This window comes from Camelus bactrianus, chromosome 7 (assembly GCF_048773025.1).
Source record: "Camelus bactrianus isolate YW-2024 breed Bactrian camel chromosome 7, ASM4877302v1, whole genome shotgun sequence".
Classification (NCBI taxonomy): Eukaryota; Metazoa; Chordata; class Mammalia; order Artiodactyla; family Camelidae; genus Camelus; species Camelus bactrianus.
In genome coordinates, this window is record NC_133545.1 from 38,332,113 (window position 1) to 38,355,587 (window position 23,475).

The 23,475-nt window shown below is 42.2% G+C and overlaps 1 protein-coding gene across 5 annotated transcripts in view; it reads right to left on the reverse strand.

Moving 5' to 3' along the window:
- The window catches only part of BMPER (BMP binding endothelial regulator), a 266,365-nt gene that overhangs the window by 232,033 nt on the left and 10,857 nt on the right, over window positions 1–23,475 (reverse strand). For 2 of the 5 annotated variants that reach the window (XM_074367258.1, XM_074367259.1), the window contains one exon: window positions 5,315–5,400. In XM_074367258.1, coding sequence (XP_074223359.1) covers window positions 5,315–5,400 — 86 coding nt within the window. Of the gene's footprint in view, window positions 1–5,314; window positions 5,401–5,788; window positions 5,964–6,455; window positions 11,401–23,475 lie in introns of those variants that run through there. The other 3 variants (XM_074367261.1, XM_010970983.3, XM_074367260.1) reach the window with 3 other exon arrangements.

Consider the following 23,475-nt stretch of genomic DNA (forward strand, 5'->3'; position numbering starts at 1 on the left):
AAAATAATACAGTATCAGCCAATAGCTGTCCAAACTGTGTCTTCCTCTGAAAGGGCCTCCAAGTCCAGTCTTGGTTTGTGTTACAAGACCAAAATCACTCTAAATACCCACCACAGTGAGCCCACATCAGCTCTGCAGAGGCTGAAATAACTCTCTGAAGCCCTTGGAAGTATTTGCAGACTTTGTTAAGTAGTAAACGACTGGCAGAAACAAGCTGGTTTAGAGGAGGAAACACTGGTTTCACATCCCAGTTCTGTCTCTCAATAACTATGTCACCTCAGGACATTCGCTCCACCTCCTGAGCCTCAATAAGACATGGGTAATAATACCCATATATCCAGAGGAAAAAAAATTTAAAAAGACATATGCACAGCAGTGTTCATAGCAGCACTATTTATGATAGCCAAGACATGGAAACAACCCAAATGTCCATCAACAGATTACTGGATAAAGAAGATGTGGTGCATACATACAATGGAACAATACTCGGCCATAAAAAAGAATAAAATAATGCCATTTGCAGCAATATGGATGGACCTGAAGACTATCATTCAAAGTAAAGTGGGCCAGAAAGAGAAAGAAAAATGTCATATGACATCATTTATATGAAGAATCTAAAAAAAAAAAACCAGTAATAATAATGACACAAATGAACTAATTATTTTGATTTCTTGAATATGTGTAAGCACATTTGACTGTCCTAATGATTGGATTACCACATTCTGTTGTTTCTTATTTTGTAGTTGGCTGTATTCCTTTGATAACTAGGTAAGTTTAAAAAGCTAAAGATCTAATCTGTTCTTAGAAACAATAATTAGTACATATATGAAAACTAAAAAGAAAGACATGGGTAATAATAACTGTCTCAGAGCTGATGTTGGTGAGTTTGCCAGCAAGATGCCATAAATTAGTTACCTTTCCCTAAAACTGTTCTATTAACTAAATTGTTCCATGGAAAAGCAATTGGTCACAACACCTTCTGAACAAAGTATAAATAAGACAGACAGACAGACAGACAGACAGAAACATAGAAATCTTGATCATTTCCTTACTGAGCATCCAAAACCCAAAGCCTAAAAATGATACAAAACACTTTTCAAAAAAAAAAAAACCTCTGACAACCTCTGCAGATGTGCACGTACTGAGTGCAGTATCTCTCTGAACACATCAGGACCGCTTCATATCCCTTCTCCTTCTCCTCGTCCTTCACCCACCTCACTCTCCCCCTCTCCACCTCTCTCCTTCACAGGCGTGCACACACGCACAAATTGAATCCTGATGCACCGCTGTCTCCCTCGTCCTCAAACACATGCCTAACACTTGTCCAGATGACAGATAACTATTCTCTAGCCAGTTAATTTGAACAATTAAAAAGCACAAGGATTTTACAGAGGTAAGGAACCCGAGAGAATCAGAGATTCTGGTAGCTGCTTATTTAGTGACGGGGGATTTCTGCGATTACAAAGTAGAAGACAGCAGACAAAGCCCCCTCTGTTTGCAGCACTTGGTGGGCTCCGGGCTAGGTGGAGCCCCGCTTCTTGTAACACCAAATTTCACGTTGCTTTTTATGAGCAGAGGGTCCATTTCGAAATTGCACCTCTGGATTTAAAAGAGGAAATTTAAACCTCAGAATAATGTTTTTTGCTGAAGAAAATGTATGCCAAACTAAGCTCCGACTGACTTCTGGTTTTCTGAGTCCCAGCCTCCAAAGTTTTCTCAGGTTTCCAGTACTGAGCCGAGCTCACTGGCTTGTGCCACTTCCTTCCACGCTACGGTTAGGTGGAAACGGGGTGAGGAGAGCAGGGGTACCACTTCCCCAGGCACACTGGGCGGATTTGCAGGCCCCCAAAAGATCCAGAGAACCACTTTAGAGTCATTAGCTTGGAGGGACAGCTGTACTTCACAGGAGGCACCGACACGTTGTCCTAGGCATTACAGGAAAAAAAAATTCTAGCGAGAAGGGGAAAAACATCAGACAGAACAGCAATAAGTCTCCGCCTTCCTTCCTCAGCCCCACAAAAGACCATTTTGTAAGGTGGGAAAAAGCTGTGCTTTGCTTTCAAACTGAATAATGAAGCACTTGCATCTTTAATCCAAACTGTCTCCCCGTTTCCCTGAATATTGGGACAGTGGTCCAACTTCTCACCTTTCCCCTTGAACAGTTGAACTGCAGCTTTTTGACCCACACACTTTAAAACGATATCCATCGTCAGCTAACAAACAGGTTATTCTTGGACCGTGGCTGATGCTGGCAAGATGCTCAGGTCTAGGCAGACGAGGACAGATGAGAATAAAATTATTCAGTCCTGCTCGCCGTGGCCACTGCGCCCACTGTCATCCTCCAAATTCCCACAGAAATGAGCTCATTCCACCTTCTGAAACATTTCGGAGCTTCAAGGTTTAAATCAGGCTAAGTTGATTTTGTGGGGTTTTTCAAGCTTTTACACTGTAATTATATGCAGGACTTTGTGCCACCTATTTCCTCCCAACTGTAACATTTTACATCTTTTTTAAGCATACGTTGAGGTTAGCTTTTTTTTTTTAGTACATGTTATGAAATAAGATACGAGCTTATACTCAGCTTTAGGTAACTTTCTGCCAAAAGGCTGGACCAACACAAACTAAATATGACTATTTTCTTTATCCAAAGTACAGTTTTGACTATTACATACCCTCTTAATGTACATATATAAAACTAGCTCACAACTAAAGCTCCCTGCAGGTCAACTGAAATCATAACGAGATTTTCCTTTCGTATAATGTGATTAACAAATGTTAGCTAACCGAACTCCTGAAAGACTCAAGAGAAAAAAAGCAAAATAACTCAAGCAATGCCAAAAAGTAAAATAACTCAACAATCTTTCTATTTTTTTTCCTAGCTTTTTCACATCTTTAACTTAGAAAATAGCCTGTTTTGCTTGGTTAGAGGTGTGTGCTCTAGAGGCAGGTGAGAGTGAGTTACAGCTCCACTGTTTACTAAAATATGACCTGCACCAGCTACCAAACTTCCTTAAGCCTCAGTTTCCTCATCTGTAAAATGGGGGTGTAAAAATCCTCAAAAGATTTTTGTGAGGATTAAATGAAATAATGTAGGCTTAGATAAGTACCAACAAATAAAGTGTTTCATATAAATATTGGTTGCTAATCTGACATTATCTATTTGCTCAATAAGTCTACCTTCTAGCCTAAATATAAAAATGCCAACTAACCTCCTGGCGGTCTGGGTGCTTTGAAATTCATGGCACATGGTAAGTTTCTGAGGGGCTCACTGTCGTGAGTGGGTCCCTCAGAAACTTACAAGAGCAGATACAGATAAAGAAGTGGCCATCCACCTCTTCTTACTCAACTTTATCAGTATTACAAATGTTTGGGAAGCAATAATAACTATGACAACTTGGGCCCTGTAATCCTAAACCCCTGCAAAGGTCACAGTAACATATCACTGAGCCTTTCAGCTAGTGAGAGCTCTGAGGCATCCTCTGAATAGTAAGTGAGTCGAGCTGCCAGAGTCTCGACTTCATATGCTTAGAAAGTATTTCTGACAGCTTTCACTAAGGCAGATACCTCCAAATGTTACTCAAAGATATAAATGAATCTACTACCCTTCTGAACTTAATCAGTGCTTTTCTGGAATAAATATCACTCCAGAATTCTTACTGATGCATCTTTTCATTCCTAGATTTACTCTTTACCTTCAAAACAGCAAGATTCTAACATCTGTCTTACTAGCAGTAAGGCTGTACTTTCAGAGAAAGGTTTTCCCCCAGGGCAGGAGGACTGAAAAGGGGCAATGCTGGGTGGAGAATTTTTCACATTATTTGGGAACAGTTTGGAAAACCCAACCTGTATATTTAAACTTTATAAATGTAACAATATTGCCGAAGAGGAAAAACATGTGGAGCTTCAAGTTCCTTTAAACGTTTCCCCATCAGGGTTAATTTGTTCTGAAATCTTAAGAGAGTAAGATAAAATAATTTACTCACATTATACAGATAGGAGAAATTAAAAAATATTATCTTCTTTCACACACACACACACACATTTGTAAGTATACAGCCACGCCAGAATTTAAGCGCAAAGCTTCTTTTCAACAGGTCCTTTAGTGAAAGATTGTTCCTTAATAAGGCAGCTCATAAACACAAAACTTAAAGGGTCCCTCTCGCTTAGCTCTCTTTTCATAAAGCAGCAATACTTAGCATCTCTGCAAGCATAATGTCTCTTAACCTTTATTTCTGTTGAGTTCCTTAGTCTTCAGAACCTGATAATCATTTGATACAGACGTTCACCTTCACCCATTTATCATTTTGCAACACTGACCTCATCTCTTGTCATGAAAACGTTTGGGTAGTTTAAACCCAGATGGCTTGGCTTTCACCAAAACACAGAAGAATCCCTTTTCCAGTTCCATACAGCATGCTGATCTGATAAATTTCAGTCATCTATCACTCTGAGGCTTTGCATTTGACTGCCTTAATGTATTTCCAACAGGGTTTTGTGATGTGTAGTTCTTAATCAAAGTTTGCCAAAAGTGATTGGCGTGTAAAACACTTTTAAGCAAAAATGTTGCTCTTTGTGAGTCTCTGTGTCATCTCAGAACTTCTTACTCGTATAACTTAATCTCCCCCATGTGGTTACTTATTAGATCTTATCATTAACTATTCCGCTAAAATAAATGGAAACAAATTATTATTTTTTTTCACCTAGTAGCCACTGCCAGTGTTAACTAAGCAGCTGACAGCCAAGTATCATTCTCTACTAAGGATAGAATGTCCTTTCTGACTCATGCTTCCAAATCAGAAATATAAAGACTGGTTTTGAGAGCCAAGGGTATAAGAGGCCAAGAAATCCAAGATTACATCTTGCCCTGATGTTTGTGCTTTGTGTATGTCACCTTTCTTTCCCCTGCTCACATACCTTATCCCAGACCTTTATACCTAAATGCTAACATTTTCACACTAAGCTCAGACTACAGAATCAAGGCAGAAAGTTTGGTGGCACCAGTGGTTTGGAGGCAATAGCCATTCCCGGGAACAGAAGTGCAAATGGTAATTATCACTGAGACAATGCCATACAAAGTCCATCTTAAGTTTACTTACGTAATGTGGTATCAAAGATAAGAATTCCCCAGCCTGATAAAACAGAAATTGTCAAAGTCCATAAAACTCAGAAATTCCACTGAATTCAATTCACCAGCTATGTGCAGGTTTGCAATGACTAAAATCAGTTATTAAAAGCTGGTTATATTACTACACTTAATCCACTCACCCTCTCAGAGGAAGCAACTGACTTCGCATTACCTGATCTCCATACTCACCTGGCAGACACACATTATACAAGGGTTATCCGTGATAAATGGAATCTGGAGGACTTCACCCTCATTTTCACATTTTGCAACAGAACCTGAAGTAAAGGAAGAAAAAAGCTATTTAAACTTAGCTGACTGGCATTACTACAAAAAAATAGAATTTTTACACTCATCCTTTTTGAAATAGCTATACCCAAATTTCAGAAATTCCTAATGAGTTTTAACTTATCAAGTTCACCAGAAAAGGTCCTTCTGAAAAAAATCTATTTTAGTTTTATTAGAACAGGTTTAAAAAAAAAAAATCTGTGCTATATAGATAGATTTTCTATTCTCAGATGGTTTGAGCACAATTCTAAGTATCTCACTGGGTCTTTAATAGTACCCCTCCTTTATGAAGGCATTACGACTAAACACACACTCCCATATGCAAAAAATTCAAACTGGCCATTAGGGTAGATTTTAAATTTGAACAAAATTCAGGACCGTGTCAATGAACAGGCCTTCATATGAATCTGCCGCATACTGTCTTGAGTTGAAATCACTTTTTGAAACACTATCTTCTTTCCTCTTCTCTTAGAAATTGACTCAATATTTTCTTTTCTGCACCAGGTGTCAGTACAGTATGTCCTTTAGAATAGCAGCTGAGGTCTTCACCTGCCTGAAAGCATATAATTATTATATCCTGCTATTATTACCCTTTTAAAATATGATGGTTTCTTTAAATTCAAGGTCTAGAGAGCGGATGTTTTAAAAGTCACTCCCAGTACAAAAGCTATATTGGAAACCTATAGAGTGAGAAAGGCTGACGGGTGGAAAACGGTGTAAAATTTCTTCTCAATTGTATCGGGGAGAAGAGATCAAAATAAAGCTTGAAGAAAACTAAAAATAATTTCTCAAATTCAAATAGAACAATTTCCATTATCACTACAGTATTGCTATCAACAGCCTTCCCGCTCTCCACCGCTTAACCTACTCACTGCCTTCCCACCCTTTAACCCCGCTGGCTTCGATTCATCCCCATCCGCCAGCGAGAGGCAGGCTCCAAGGTGCTCGCTCCCCACCCTCCCGTCCCCGGGGCAAGCCAGTGCCTCCTCTCCCAGGTACCAAACCAGCATCCGGGAGGGCCGGTGCCTCTTGCCCCCTCCCCTACCTGTCAAGAAGGAGGAAGCCAGAGACATGGGGACCCCCGAGCAATTGAGCAGCAGCAAGACGCAGCAGGTAATCCCGGGCGAGCGCCGGCAGGGACGCTCAGCCAGAGCCCTGACGCCGGAGAACCAGAGCATCGTCACCTGGAGGGAATCCCGGGCGACTGCAGGTCCCGCGCCGCCGCCTATGCTCCGCTACCACCGCTCGCAGTCAAAAAGGGCTCTCAGCCGGCGAGTCGGGAGACAGTCCGCGAAGGAGGGAGGCGGGCGCCCGGGAGCCGGGGGGGCGGGGGAGGCGGGAGAGGGAGGCGAGGGGTGGGGGGCGCCCAGGGAGGAGGGTCCTGCGGCCAGGCTCCTCCAATGCGGCTTTTTTTTTTTTTTTTTAAGGAGTTGCTTGCAGCGGTTTAGTCGTCTGCCCTTCTACAACAGAGCGGGGGCCGGGAGAAGGGGGTGTCACAGCAGCTGGAGATAGGCAGAAAGGAGAGGCTGCGCAGCCCGCTGCGCACCGCTGCTCCGCCGCCGCCGCCCGGGCTGCAGCGACTGCCCCGGGGCGCTGCCGCTGCCGCCGCGTCCTCCACTGCTGCACTCCCACCTTCTGCCGGCCCACCGGCTCTCGACCCGGCCCGCGCGCACGCTCGCTCTGGCGTCGGAGACCCGGGCGCACCGGGCGCCTCCGGGAACCCGCTGGGGGCGCCCCGGCGCAGGAGGGACTGCAGAAGCCCGCGCCCTGCACTCGTCTCCGCTGGGCTTCCAGCCCACTCCCCAGCCCCTCGAGGGAAACCACTTGCCCCTAGGCGCGGATCCCAGCGGGGCAGGCGTGTCTCCACCGCCCGGAGCGCGCGGCGCCTCCTCCCTTCCCCGCGGAAACCTCCCCTAAGGGGGTATGCCGCACCACCCCTGCTCACGCCCGGGTGCTCCAACCCTGGGAGGGAGCAGAATATGGGGCGCAGAGCGCCTCATCACCCCCACTCTTTCCAGGTGTCCCAGCTTTGGGAAGGAGCGACAAACGGGGGCCGGGGGGCCCCCTAACTTTTCACTCCCTGCTTTACTTCCCTCTGGTGGGGGCGCGACAGCGGACTCAACGGGCCGAGCAGTCAGAGGGGCGAGGGGCCTTCGAGATCAGTGCTCTGTGCTTATGTGTCTGCGCGTCATGACAGTAGAGAAGACAGAAATTGAAACGACGCGCAAGGTAGAGTAATAAACGTACAGAAGCTAACGCTTTTCTCCCTTAAAAAAAAGGAACAGTCGCTCCATGACTCCTCCCTTCCAAACTCGGGCGGACCGGGGCGGGTGCTGTTTGACTAATCATTCATTCACCCGAGAAAGAGGGAGGGACCCGCGGGGCGGCTAATCTCTGGCTGGAGCCGCCGAGGCTCGGAGTTCTCGCCTTCGCAGACCTGGGTGACAATAAGTCCGACCGTACGGCCGGCGGATCCACCCTGGCCGGACCGCGGCCTTCCGCTCAAGCCGTGGCACCCTCTGCTCAAAGGAGGAGAGAAGAGTTTTTGTAACCAAATGAGAATTAGGGGACGCTTGGCAAGTGTTGGGACCTGATGATCAGCCGTCCTCGGAGCTCACAGTGGGTCGGCTTCCTTTCCCCAATAATGGAAACGCCCCCCCCACACACACACACACGCCGACCCTCCTGGCTGGTCGGCCTGGTTGCATCCAAACGACAATCACCGACTAGCCAAGCATGTTTCCCAGCGGGGCGCACCTAACAATTTCCCGGCGAAGTGGGTTGTCTGTAGTCGCAGAAACTATACCTTTGCAAATGAATTAGTCTGTTTGCCGACACATTTAGTATAGTTTCCTCTTAAGCCCTCCTGGCTTTGGAAGGGGTGGGGGAGCCCTGTTTATTTGTTTTTATTTTTTCGAGTAGATGGAGAGCTTCCTTTAAGGCTGCAATGCCCACAAACCGGCACGCCAAGGGGCCGATACAAGCGCATTGCTCTGACACGGAAAAAATCAGAGAAGGGAAAGCTGTCATTAGCTTAGCACGCTCCATTTCCCTCTCAAAACAGATTTTTAGTGTAAAACTTAAATTAAAAGAGAAGAAAGATGATGTGTGGTTGCTTTTTTTCTCCCCAAATAACCACCATGGCCAGGCAGCTTCTTGAAAATCAGTGTTTAATGTATTCACTAACAATAAAGAGAACGTGCAAAAAAAAAAAAAAAAGGAAAAAAGAAATCTCTAAACCCAGCCTTACCTCTCAATCCATAGAGACCGATTAAAAAAATAAAATAAAAACATTTATTACAACAGATAAGTACAGTCCGATGAAACCACCACCCCTCTCTAAAGATTCTCCCTGCATGAGGCTTTAGCTAAAGATGCTAATCGTGACTTAATTAAGGAAAACGGAACAATGGAGAGGTTGGGAGGCTTTTCATTGCCCTAGACCTCAGCAGTAGATATGGAATTGCAGAATATTTGAAGAGGACACATTAGTTATAGGCAGACATCTTCAAGGGTTTGCATGACAAAAGTCTGTATGATGGAATCTAGGTGTGTGTGGCATTTCTCAAACCAAAGATGTAGTGCCCTGAACTTTCCCTATAGGTGTGAACCTAAAAACTACCTGGAAAATATTTTCATCTACCTGGAAGTTTACCAATGGGAAGGATGTACAGAAGCCTTTGGCAAACTTGTCCATTCTTCCCATTTGTTCCAATCAGCTGCCACCAGTGATTTTCCCTGCTGCCTTCTCAGCAAAAGGGCCCTACTTCTTCCTTCTCCCCAAAGAGCTTATCAGCCCTCCACTGCTGCTGCCACCACCCCTTCAAGTGACAGTCTATCAGCTGCCAGTTGGTCTCTGTCTACACAAAGCTGAGATATTCTGAGGTCAAAAAAAGAAAGAAAAGAAGAAAGAGGCTGTGCACTGAAAAGCATATGGATCTGCCTTCACGTTTAAAGGGTGGGACCATCCAAATCCCCAAAAGCTCTTGACTGAAATCCAAAGGAGAACAAAATGTGTTTGACTCTGTTTATGACATTTTTCAGAGTAAAGGAAGTAATGGGACCCAAAGATCATTCTATAACTTAGGGCCTGTTCTAGTCTCAGCTAGACAATGAGCCATCTCATTCTCTTTAAAATAAAACATATAACCTAATCAGACCCAAAAGGAACCAGGCCTGTGGTAGGAGAAATTCTCTTCATCTCCCTTCAAAACTATGATGCTGAATTTGCACTGAAAAATGCTAGCAAATACACCATTCAGTAACATGGATTCAAAGTAACTTCAAGAGAAATTACATCAACCCAGCTTCCTAAAAACAGAAATAAATAGACCCTTCAAACAAGGCAGCAGGGTAAAGAAATTGTGATACCAACCACTAGGGAGGGCCGGAAGTATTCCATAAATGCGTGAGGGTTTTGCTTTATGGAAAGACATCAGGCATTTTAGACTTCATGAGGATAGGGAAGTTGCTACCTAGGAGCCCAGTCTAGTAAGGAAGAGAAAGCATGTTTAGAAATGGATGCAGTGCAAGGTCTGAAGTGAATGTAAGAGAGCATAACATGGCCTGTCAGCGAAGTTTAAAGAAAGAGGAGGTTTAGCTTCATGGAGGAGATGGCACAGGAGTTGAGCTTTGAAAAGCGGAGAAGGCTTCAGTAGGGGAAAGGACAATTCAGGAGTGGCAGCAAGTAACAGCAGGGAGACACACGTATACAGAGACTGGGCAGTCGTCATTCAATTGGCGCTGTCTGTTGGCTGAGCAGCGCTGTGGAAAGGCTCGCAGATACCGAGGGCTACATAGGCAGCCCTGGAAGTATCCAGCCCAAATGAGCAACAGGGTGTTTACCATGGATAGGTGCCTACTTCTTGGAAACAACCAGACTGTATTTCTTTAGAATGGAAATTGTTTCTGCAGGTCTCGTCAGCAATCTGCACATTTATTCATGAGAGCACCATTTTCACCTACATCTGTTCGAAAGGGTTTGGGGGTTGGAGTGCATAGTACACGTGAATCAGTGTCTCAGCCTCTTCAGTAATGATTATATGATTCTTCTTGGGATGAAAGTAGAAATGCTGCCTTTAACATTTTTTAAAGCACTGGAGATCTTGGAGATCATACAAACCAATTCCCTATGCTTTGCCTTTAAGAATGAGAATTCTGAAGGCTAAGAGGGAAGTGACTAGCCCAGGGCCACACAGCTAGTCAAGGGCATTGTCTGTTTAAACAGAGCTCCTCTGGCTCTCTGATCAAGATGCTTTCCATTTTCAGTGTTCTGCCTTCTTGAGTCATAAGAATAGAGGAAAGGATCACTGGATGTTTTAAATATAATGCAGATTAAAGTTAGAGAGTTGTCGCAATCAGTACTGAAGTATCTATTGTACTGAACTGTCACCAATGATGCAAGTTACAGGACCTTGAAAAGCAGACCATAATATGGCTCACCAGTTGAACAGTGAATTTACTCTTAGGTCAGTAGGTGAAAACACTAAAGAACTGCACTGGGCTTTGCTATTGATTTGCTCAGTTTCTGGTTCTTCAGACAGGAGAGTGTACCATTGAGGCTGATGAGAAGTCCTCTAGATTCTGCCAGAGGGCTCTAGTATCATTCCAAAAAATCAGAAGCCCTGAAATTACTTTTTGTGGCAGTAGGGAGAGTGAGGACAATGACAAAAGCATAATTTTAGTGATATTGGTCTATTTTATTTAAATGTTTATTAAAATGGAATTATTAATTATTAATTATATAATTATTATAATTAATAATTAACCTGCTCTTTTTCTCATTTTCTCTATTGTTTGTAATCTTAAAGTTCTTTTCATACAACTGTACTCATTAAAGAGTTTATTCACTTTTAAAGCAGGGCATTTTGAAAAAAGATGATGGGACCAAGGCATTTTTAGACACAGCTGCATTGAAATAACAAAATCACTGTTTTTTTTTTAATTTTTGAATTAATGTTGTAATAAACTCCCCTCACTCCTTCCCTGGCCCTCACCCACCTCTGACCTCACCCCATCTCTGCCTCAAGGATGATGGTACTTCATGAGTAATGGGGTAAAGTTTTCCTGTTTCACATAGTACTTGTTTATTTAAATATCCATCAGCCAAAACAACCACATTGGAGTGTAACAGATTCTCCAGTTCTACAATTAAAACAAAAGCAGCTATTTTTCAAAGAAGATGTTAATTTTTGTCAACATCTAAAATATTTAATCAAGAAATTATTTTCATATTGGAAGTTATAGAAATCAGATAAAAATCTGACTCCACTAGGTAGGCACCAATGTGTGCTCATTAGTACAGAATGATCTTGGAGAGAGGGTCTTCCACATTCTATCTGGTCAGTAACTCCCCAACCAAATTTGCCCAATCACCAGCTTCATTGGCAAGAAAACCACAGCCCTATCTGTCTATTTAAGTGGGGAATAATAAATGGAATCTCAGCACAAACTCAAGGCACCAGTCTATCGTTCTAGGTTTTACAAGCTCAGTCTCATTTGGAGGAAGCATCAGCTGAGCCAGCAAATCACCATTGCCTCAGAATCATTATTCAAGATTATCTATAGACTCAGAGAAAAACAGTTCAACATTATCTACCTAAGGATATATATTCCAAGATGCTAATTAACATGTTACACTCTGGGAGAAAACCCTGGCTGTCCCTCAGTATTCATTCTTCCTCACTTTAGAGCCCCTAATTTGTGCAGTGCATATGGCTTATGGGCAATAAACACCATTTTCCTCAGCCTTTCTTACAGATAAGAGTGACCACATGACTAACTTCTAGCCAATGGAAAGCATCTTTAAAGAAGGGACATACTCTTCCTTCTTCCTCTCCTCCTTTCTTATGGCTGGAATAGAAACAGAAATAAAGCTGCTGGAGCTCCAGCAGCCACTTAGTCCCAAGAAAAGACTCCAGGAAGAAAGCTTTAGGGACTTGGCAGAGCAAGAAAAGAGAAGATTAGACTCTGAAACCATGAAATGCAATATGAGCTCTGGGCTGATGACCTCAGACTGTCCTGACTATGAGAGGATGAGCAGCACCTGTCTGGTTTCAGCCCTTGTTGTTGGCTTTTTCCCTTGTTATTTTCAACTAAATATAAAATTTTCTGAAATAACTAGCCTCAAAGACAAAGTGCCTAATAAAAAGCTCAATATATTAATTAGTTTATTTATTTATTAAAAACTGAAGCACTTTCAGAGAGAAAGAGCAAGTCTAGGATTTCAATCACCTGTAGTCCCTGTTTACTTGCATCTTACCAGTTTTAGGAAATTTAGGGGAACTTATAATATGCTTTCTTTGAAAAAAAACTGTAATTATTTGTACCCATGTTTATAGCCACATTAGTCACAACAGCCAAAAGGTAGAAGCACTTCACATGTTCATCAGCAGATAAATGGATAAACCAAATGTGGTATATGCATACAGTGGAATATTATTCAGCCTGAAAAAGGAAGGAAATTCTGATACATGCTACAATGTAGATGAACCTTGAGGACATCATGCTAAGTGAAATAAGCCAGTCACAAAAAGACAGATGCTGTATAGTTCCAGTACAGTATCAAGAGTATTCAAGTTTATGGAGACAGAAAGTAAAATGGTGGTTGCCCGGGGGCTGGGGGGGAGGAGGGAACAGAGAGGTACTGTTTAATGAGTCTAGAGTTTTAGTTTTGCAAGATGAAGAGTTCTGGAGATTGGTTACACAGCCACATGAATGTACTTAACACTACTAAACTGTACATTTGAACATGTTAAGGTGGGTAATTTTATGTTATATGTATATTATCATAATTTTAAAATGTTTAATAATTTTTTTAAATAACTTGTATTTTCTTCATCATCACCAAATTAACATAATTGTTGGCCCCCAAAGTAGGAAAAACAGATTAGCAAAGAAAAAAAATGTTGTACTGTTTTATAATCTTGTTATAGTGACTGGCTCTGTGCTAAGCAATTTACTTAGATTACCTCATTCATTTCACCCAACAAGCTTATGAGGCAGTACTGTCATTACTGGCCCCGTTTTATATCTGAGTAAAATTAAGCACAAAAGATTAAGTAAATTGTTCAAGGTCACACAACAGGGAGTTGCTTGAACTAGAATCAGAATCCAGGTAGCCTGACTCTGGAGCGTTTGTTCTTGTTGGTTAAGCTATTGTGAATGTTTTTGTCACTAATTATTCTTTGGCAGCATCATTTTAAAATTATTATACAAAAGTCCCAATTTTATGAAGGTATCATAATCTTCTTTAGTAACCTCGCATCTAAGTTGTTTCCTGTTTTGTTTTTGTTTTTTTTTTTTTACTACTCTGAGGTGCTTTAGCAAACATCCTTTTTACTATTAATTTTTATTTCCTTGAGGATAAATTCATTAATTGGCAGACCCAAGGCAGACGCATTAAGGCTTTCAAATCATAATTTTATACATTCTTCATCAAAGATTATTTTCCCCTTTGGTCGTAAAAATGTTATATGTTAGACTGAAATATTACTCAAAAAGAAAGCCAATCATTAGGAGCTGCAAACTAGTGCTCAAAGTTATCTTAATAGATGTTTGTAGATGCACAGGATATACAATTAATTTAAGACTTGTTAAAAATAAAACCCATCCCACTGACTTTGTAGACTTCATTGATTGTGTGGTGTAAATATTTATTTAGGGAAATCTTAAAACAAACAATAGTGACTTATTTGACTGCTATCAGCTTCATGAATAATATCGAGTGTCTGTGAGCTGGAAGATAATAATCAGTTCCTCCCAGTCTTTCCTTCAGTCTCTTTCTAAAAGCAATTGCTTTCAACTTGAATTCTCAGTTGCTTTTCTTTCCCCAAGCCAAACTTTCCAGTAACTCCCATCAAAGCGACAGTAATCATATTAATGAACAATCTCAGCACCTCTCAGAAGGCAGCAAAATTAAAAATTCAAGTGCCCGAGATTTAATTCATCAGAACTATCCCTTCAACTCTCGCTTAATTTATAGCAGTTTGCTACCAATGAAATTAGTTAGTGGTCATTATGGAATGAATAAAACTAATTTCACTAATGTACGTAGTGTTCAAAGGAAATTCTCCAGAACTAATCCAATCACTTAATATCTAGTCCTAGTTCTGCCACTTTACATTCTAATGATTGAGGCAAACTCATTAACTTCAGGAGGCTTGGTTTCCCCATTTAATAAGAGAGTGAAATAGCATCACCTCTGTCTGCTTTTCAGGGATGGATATGAAATCATTTCATACCTAAGAAGGTAACTGAAAACTAGAGATTTTAGATATGAAAGGGCCCTCCGAAAGCACCTAATTCTACTCCTTCAAACAAACATACAGACTCTTCAACTAAGGTTCAAATAAATGAAGTCACTTGACCAAAGTTGTGATGGACATGAGTTTTTCCCAGAAGAGTAAGCCTCTTCTTAGGGAAATATTTCTCAAAATATATGGTTTGATTAAAGTCTGAAATAATTATAACCCCCCCATTCCCTCACACTTTTCCAGCAAACAGGGGGATTACGTGGCCAAAGCTGGGCCAATGGTTATCTCTCATCCCTCTGACCACATTCATTGGTCCAGGGTTGAAAACGTGACCCTGTGGATTTTTCAGACTTAAGCTGGGGAGGGGCCAGTACCTTAATCCATGTCAGTCTTTGCTATGCAAACCTAGCAATCAATCTTAAGGCCATGCAAGGCAATAAATGCACATTTTTGGAAAAACTGCAATGTGCAGAACAGGTACTTTGTGCCTGTTGAAGTGACCATACTTTCTTTCATGTTGTTATTATTCAATAATTTCCACTATTCTAATTTGAGGCATTTTATTCTCTACGACATCTAAAGCAGTCGTTTACATTGAACCATTTAAGTATATAGCTTTTATTCGTGTAAATAAGAAGTCGTAGGGGAGAACACAACACCTTTCCTGCTCGTTTTAATTGATGTTGGGGAAAAATTCAATTCCAAACAGAGGATCTAGTTCCATTGCATTTCTCATCCCCAGTGAGGTGTATGATGGAAATAACTGCTGGGCATTAGCTATTATAATACCAACAGATGCCATTCAGTGGGGACCAGACAAAACAAACAAGTTAAGTGGCAGTCTGTTGATGAGTCATTTTATTCTTTACTGCTATAAATAGCTTGTCCTATGAGCATCATAGATGTTTGCTCTGTATGACATGTGAATGTGTTACTTTCTGCCCTTCAACATCTGGAGACACTGCTAAATGTAAGCATCAATGGACCCCCCAGATCTGAGGGATATGAGATGGTGTTTCTTGGGTTTTTTAATTAATTAATTGCAAGGGGGAGGTAATTAGATTCACTTATTTATTTTTTAATGGAGGTACTGGGGAATTGAACCAGGACCCTGTGCATGCTAGGCATACTGTCTACCACTGAGCTATACCCTCCCAACTGCTTCTTGGTTTCTAAGTGAGTCACCAGGTCTACTACTCTATACTTTCATATAGCCAGTTTCCTAAATGGCAAAAAACGTCAGCTTGAAAAACCTGAAAAAACGGGAAGTTTAATTTTTACAAGTTTTTCTTGCATTAGTACCACCATTACTCTCCCTTAGAGTTTGGAAAATAATTTTCATGGTGACTAAATTAGTCTCTGATCAAAGGTGAAATTTCTTTCGGTCCCAGAATTTCTAAAGATAAACACTTTACAATCCAGCCTGGGTAAAGGAATAGAATATCCTGGTAAATTCCTTGTTTCAGTTGATAAAGTATTTTAGGTGGAACATATAATTTACTGATTCTCAAAGCATTTGAAAACAATCAAATATAAGTAATATGCAAGCCAGTAAAATTTTACTTTGATGATTCAACAGAACTGCAAATCTTTAAGTTCTCTGAAACGCAAAACATGCTTGCTAGCACCCACATCACCTGAGAGCTTATTAGAGGTGCAGAACCTCAGACCCCAACCCAGAGTCACTGAATCAGAATCTGCATTTCAGCAAGGTCCCCAGGTGAATATGTGTACACTAAACTTTGAGAAGCATTGTTAGTACCACAGGATGATCAATTCAAACACAACCTTTGTAGTACAAATGTAGCCCAAATGTGTCCAAATGTCAATTAATTATAAGAGTTTGACTTGGTAAAAGCAAGACAGGGCACTTTGTAGTTAGGCTACGACATTAATTCATTCAGGCCGGCTTGCATATATAGAAATAATTTACAAATGGACAAAGATTGAAGTTGTGGTAATAAAGTCCTTAAGTGAAAATTTCTGCTTTAGCATCATTTGAGGGGTTCAGATTTTCAAAGCTCACGGTAGGCATCACTTGCTATGTGCAAACAGAAGCTCTTTGTGACTGTTGATTCTGTTTGGTCAACTCAGTTGTGTGCCCTTTTATACATGGGAACGATGCAAAAATAATTTGTCGGGTAGTGTGTTATGACATGTGGACAACTGGAGTGGGAGTGGCTCAGGTTCTAAACAGTTGTGTCTTGGATTCCTTAACCTACCTTGAAATGGGCAGAATACTACTGACACTATCTTTTGTGTGGATTCAATGCAGTTTCATGTGCCAAGCCACTAACTCAGTGCCTGGCACTTGTTGCTACATCAGGGTGATATTTTCTACATTTCTGTGTGTGGAGTTCTGCCTCATTTTATGTTTTCATCCCCACCCCCCCTTTTGGAAATAATGTTTAAAAATGTGTCCCAGAACTTTTGGGGCCAGAAGCATTTAAAACTTGTAAGAGAGGGGAGTTAATGACGGCTAGTGAGGTGCTTACCCACCCAGCGTGGACCCAGCTCCCCGCCGCCTAGGAGCCCTGAGAGCTGCGCGCTCTGCCTCGCAGGCCCTGTAGGTGGCAGCACTGAGCTCTGGAAGCTGCAATTTAACAAGTGCCCGCTGCGACCCGGACTGAGGTTAAGCCCCTGTCATCTGCCCGAAAGTGCGAAGGGTTTGCTGCCACGCACGTAGTAACTGTTCTTTCAAGTACCTGTCAAAATTTCCTTTTTCCCTCCTTTCCAATCTACTTTCTCTGCAAGTGTTTACATTTGTATGGCTTCTCTTTAAGGAAGAGTCTGATCTTAACTCAGAAAACTGGCCTTCCATTATCTTTCTGACCAATTCCTTTTGATTCACACCCAGATGTTTTAGAGCGGTCTTCTGAGAATTGCTTCTTCCTCCTCCTGGACACTCCTGCCCCAGCCCCGCCCAGTTTTTGGCAAATGGTAATGCTTGTAAACCGCATATAGGAAATGCTTTGCACAATTCTAAGCATGTTAAGTACCTTTACTCATTGATTCCTTAAAAATAGCCTGTGAAGTAGGTTGTATTGAGGTAGGTTGTATTGTTGGCAACATGCTCTAAGTCAGACTGAACCAGGATTCAGATCTAGGCAGCCTAGTTCTCAAATTGGTGTTTTTAAAACCACATTGAGCTGCCTTTTAAGAGAAGATTGTAAAAGAAATTTTAAAAGCCATCAGATAATTGCCTGCAAATTGAAGAGATCTCAGGAAGGAAATAAGTCTCTACTCTTGGAGAGTTCCCCAAATACAGATAATAACTCTTCTGGCCCACAAATAGGCAAGCTAATGGGCTCGGTAATAGCCTAATTTAGTCTTTCACCAAGGCAGTAGGAAGATGAGAGAGGTCAGGCCTGGCAACAGAACAGGGAGTCCCATTGAGAAATGCAGGTGGAAAGAAAAGCGTTTCCTGTCTCAGGTCTTGAGAAAAGCCACACCCAGTTCGTTTACTGTCAAGTCCTCACCTTTAGGGTTGGCTTGGTGTCACCTCTCTTTACACTGCCAGGGGAGACTGACTTCTCTTACTTCCCCCAGGGAGCTCAAAAACAGAGGTGGAGTAGAGTTAAATACTTTCCTTTGCGGTCTTTGGAATCCAACAGACCTGAGTTCGAATTTTCCTTTCCGTACTTGCTGGCGGACTTGTAACTTAACCAACGGTGAAGCCCATTTTCCTTGTCTGTGAGACAGATCTGTTGGCAGCGCCTGCCTCCGAGTGACATGAGATAACGCAGGGCAGAGCTGTCTGCACAGTGCCCAGCACTCAGGAAGAGCTTCACCTAGGTTTTCACAGTCACACTCCCAAAAGTTTCCATTTCCAGCTTCTAGGGGGTCAAATCAGAGTAACTCCGCTCCTCTAGCTCCTGCTAGATTGATCACTCCGAAGCTGAGTGACATGCTGTCACTCCCCAGCTCACCAACCTTCACTAGCTCCCATGGCTTAGAAAAGAACATTTAAACTCTTTACACTGATGATCAGTTCGCCGCACATCTCCCTCCAGCTGCCTGTGCTGCTAAGTAGTGTCCTCGCACCCTGGGCTGCAGCCAGGGCAACGCGGGGTGCACGCCAGGCCTGCCCCCAAGATTTCTTTCCTGCTTCTGTCACTTCACTTTTGCTTTTTCCTCTGCCTAGTCCTGTGCTGGCCAGTACCTTAGCCACTTGCCATACGTGGCTGTTTAATTAAAATTAAATTTAAGACTCACACTTTTGCCACACCAGCCACATTTCAAGTGCTCGGTAGCCACACGTTTTAGCCAACACAAATCACAGATGATAGCATGGTTCCATCATTGCAGAAAGTTTAATGAGACCATGCTGGCCTAGAGGGTATGTCTAAATCTTAACCATCCTTAGGGACAAGCCCAAATGTCACTGACGCCACAAAGCCACTTCTGTGCCTCCCCAGCTGCAAGTTATCTTTCCCAAAGCGACAGATACATCGCAAACCATGACTCACCCGGCAGACTGGTTACTACTGAGACACCCAATGTCCCAGGCCACATGTCACTTCACGTACAGTGCGGCTCTTTGGTTTCTGAGCCACGTGTGGTAGACGGGGAGGCATGGAGGCCGGAAGCTCCAGGGACGGGATGTTTCATTCTATTGGTTTCACTGAGTTTGGAGCCCCGTTTTAGGTACATTATGTACATTATCTTATTCGGCTCCCTTCAACCCATAAAGTAGGTATTACTGTCCTCATCTTTCAGATGAGAAAAAGGAATACACTGTGGTTAGGTAACTTGTCCAAGATCACATACCAAGAAATAAACCAAATGCAGAATCCAGATCTTTGTGACTCAGTGTTGGGGCTTGTTCCCTGTACAAGCTGCCTGCCCTCAAGCCTTCATTGCTTTCAAGCTAAAAGAATGATTTCCGTCAGAGCTGGGAGAGAGGGAGTGGTGGGGGGTGGATATTCCTGAACAAAGGATAAGAATATTGTGAGGAGAACTGCCTTTTATTCATGTAAATGTGCTACCTCACTGTCGTCTGGTTTCCTTAACTCTCTAAGGGCCTAAAAAAGAAAAAGTAAGTCATACTGTTAGTGTGTGTATGTTTGTGTTTGTACGTGTGCGTGGTCTTAGCACAGGTATACAGGGAACAGGAAAAGAAATTGGGGGGTAGAACACAGTGAAAAGACAAAACAAAAATCTTTCAATATCTCTTCATTGATATCTGAAACCATTTTGTAGTATTAGGTCGAAACAAAACATTTCTATAATTATAGAGCTGAATATTGGCAATTTCCTATGATCCAACCTAATAATTTTAATAATTATCAATTATTTTATCAATTGCACTATCAATTATTTTATCCCTTTTTATCAATTAGAAACAATAGCTATTTAGGGGCCCAGCCTTGAATTTAGCACAATCCAAGTATGAATGCTTTAAAACACCTGTCAGGCATCTGGGACACAGAAGTTGTACCCCGAGCCTGCAACCCTCACCTGAACTTGTAAACAGGGAAGCAGGCAGCTTTGTGAGACAACTGTACGGGCGCCATCGCTGATCTGGGTAGAGAGATAAAATCCCCTGAAAGAGACTGAGAGGCTGCCCCAGGTAGCGCCTCTGAGAGGGTATTAACATATCTAAGGAAAGAATGTGAAGATCAGAGGGGAGGAGGGGGGCTTGGAAAAGGAGAATCTCTGCAGGAGCCGGGAATATGCGGACAGGAGCAGGTCCTGGCTGACTGGCTTGCAGGGATGTATCGCCTGGTGGAGACAGAGGAACCAGGCTAAGCGCCATTAAGATAGCACAACTCGGCTCCCTTGTAACGTTCCTTGTGGATTTCTCTGCAGGCGAAGGAATTCCTTGCACCCTGCTAGCCATCCCCGAAAATGCAGCAGTTTCGTTAAGACTGCACAGAAACAAGGTGACCCACGCCCAGTCTCCCATTTCTGGAGCCGGCTGTCGCCTTCTGTAGACAATATATGAATGAGAATGGTCAGAATGAAAGTGGGTCCTACTTATGTGAGAACCTTGCGGAAAACCAGATAGGAAGTTAAATTCTCAGAATATTTATGTACAGGGCGAGAAACCTATGATTCCAAATGTGTTGGGCAGAATTTTTCTGTCTCTACCAGAGTTGAGAACCTTGTAACATTTCACTTCCTATGAAACCGATGCCCACAGTTTAATGGACACATTTAAGCAATCACACTAAAGCCAAACTCCCTTGAAATGTTCACAGCCCTATCAAACACCAAAACGGAGGTGAAGAAAAGTTTACCCTTGTAAATATGAATGATCACATGTCCTCCTGTGCAAATGGTTTACTTCTGACCCACAAAAAAAACAATTCACTTCAGGATGTAGGTGTACACAGAAATTTTTAGATAGTGTATGAAACTTATTTTAGTTATCTTTAAGAAAAACCTTTGAAGTCTTGTAAGAAAGACCTCCATAAGTTCCAATTCATTTGTTTGGTGACAAATTGTTCTTGAAATGTTGAACTAATGTTTCTCATTAATTTAATATTTTTTAGACCTTTGTGGCCAGATCGTCTCATCTTTAGAACTTTTTGAAAATCTAGAGGTAACTTTAGGTCATTTTAAAAATTTAAGATGTCAAAATGGACCTGTAATGAAAATATGCAAAAAGTTTCTTTTTTCTTTTCTTTTCCCCCAGAAAATGTGAATAAAGGGGTCCAGGAACTTGTGTGGGTTTTTGTGTGTGTGCGTGTGTTGCCTGACTCCAAAAAACTCAAAATGCAAGAGGATATCTAAAATCTGTTTAATATTAAAAAATAACCTCTGAACAGTATAATCCTCCTTTGAAAGATGGAGAAAATAAAGCCCAAGGAAGGGAGCTGACTCTCCAGCAATGCCCTGGTGGATTCTAGCACGGGTCACCATCACTGGCTAAAATTACCTGATGGCATCTGGAGTCCTGGGGCCCTGCCTCCACCCTGGACTGTATCTCAGTCCCATTCTCACTGTGTCTTCGGGTCATCTCTCAGGCTGAACCACATTTGTAAACCATTAAACCAGAGACTGCTACTCCTGGTCAGACCACGGGTAACAGTGGTGATGGGCCAGAAATGACCTTATCTCTTTCAGAAGCTTCAATCCCTGTTTACCTGGCCCCAGGACACTTCTAGCCTCAGGATTTAGCACTGTCTTTGAATAAGATTGTAACCTATTCAAGGAGTAGGAAGAGTATTTTAGGTATCTTTTAATCTTTCTGCTCTAAAATTGAGGTTGTGGTAGAATTCAGTACAAAACAGAAATAGATTATTTTGAAGCCTGAATATCAGTGGATCTCAGGCAGAATGGATACTCTTAAGTATTCCAGCCTTGTGGCAACCTAAAGAGACATTAGGTGGATAAAGTTCACTAAGTAAACAAGCCTCCTAAGGTTTGTTTTCTTTGGATGAAAAATGTACATACAGATGTAGAAAATGAGGAGGGCCAGCATCGTGCTTGTGCAATGTGTGCAGTGACACTGGGCCCTGAGCTCAGAAGGGTCTGCTCTCGGTTTAATGCTCTGCTGTCTCAGTCTTGAAATTCTTAATAATTTTGAACAAGGGGCCACTCCACATTTTCATTTTGCACTCGGCCCTGCAAATTATATAGCTGGTCTTGAAAATGAGAGTCCATACTTGATTCTCAGGGGCCTTCTGAATCAGCAATCAGAAGACCTCGGTCTTACTGTCCCAGCATCTTTTGACTTCAGCTGGGTTTTTACTCAAGGCTTTTGTCGTAAGTATATTCTCAAACTAGAAAAGGGCAGCACCGTGACAATGTTTTTAGACAAAACTATTGATGATGCCGCCAATGCACCCAGTCATCTTTGTTAATGTAAAATACTAGCCAGCAGCCAAGTAAGTTGCTTCTGTGTTCTGTGGTCAATGCAGCCTCATATTTGAGGGTCTGCTCTGTGCCAGACCCTGTTTAGGGCACTGAAGATGGCAATCAACCAAAGGAAAGCAATCTCTGCTTTCAACTGGCCTATAGCCTAGTTAGAAGAAATAGACAATAAATGTAAGTCAGTCAATTGTATGTTAGAAGGTGATTAACTATAGAAAAATAAATCAGAAAAGAGGCACTGGGGATATTTTAAATAGGATGGTCAGGGAAGCACTCAGGGAGAAGAGGGTATTTGAGCCAAGCTTTGAAAGAGATCAAGTCATGCATTCTCTGGCCAAGAAATGGAAAGGGCAAAGGCCCTAGGGCAGGTGTGTGCTGTTGGAGGAACAGCAAGAAAGGAGAGAGAGGGAGAGAGAAGAGGAAAAGATGAAGGCGTAGTGGTAATAGAAGTCCAGTCTTGCACAGACTAGTAGGCCATTGTAAAAACTTTACGGAGTAAGAAGGGAAGTGATTGAAGGGCTTGGGGCCTGGGAGTGACATGACAAGACTGAACAGGATTGTTCTGGCTGCTGGGTGGAAGGGCAAAAGGCATCAGGGGTGAAACCAGGAGACCAGTTAGGAGCATATTACAGTCATGCAAATAGAGGTAATTGTAGCTTGGACCAGGTGATTGGCAGTGGAGGTGATGAGAAATGACTAGATTTTGGCTTTATTTGGAAGATAGAGCTGGTAGGATTTACTGAACAATAACCACAACAAAAATAATAACAAAATATTAGACCTGATTTTTCAGCTAACCTAACTCTAGCCAACTTGGTTACCACATTATCTGTTTCCATCTTCACAGCAATCCAGGGTAAGAATTATTGTCTCCATCCTGCAGATAAGGAAACTGGGGCTCAGAGGATTTAGATAACTTGCTAAGGGTACCAGCAAGTAAGTAGAAGAGACATTGAGCTATTTAGATCCAAAACTTTACCAGCACACCAT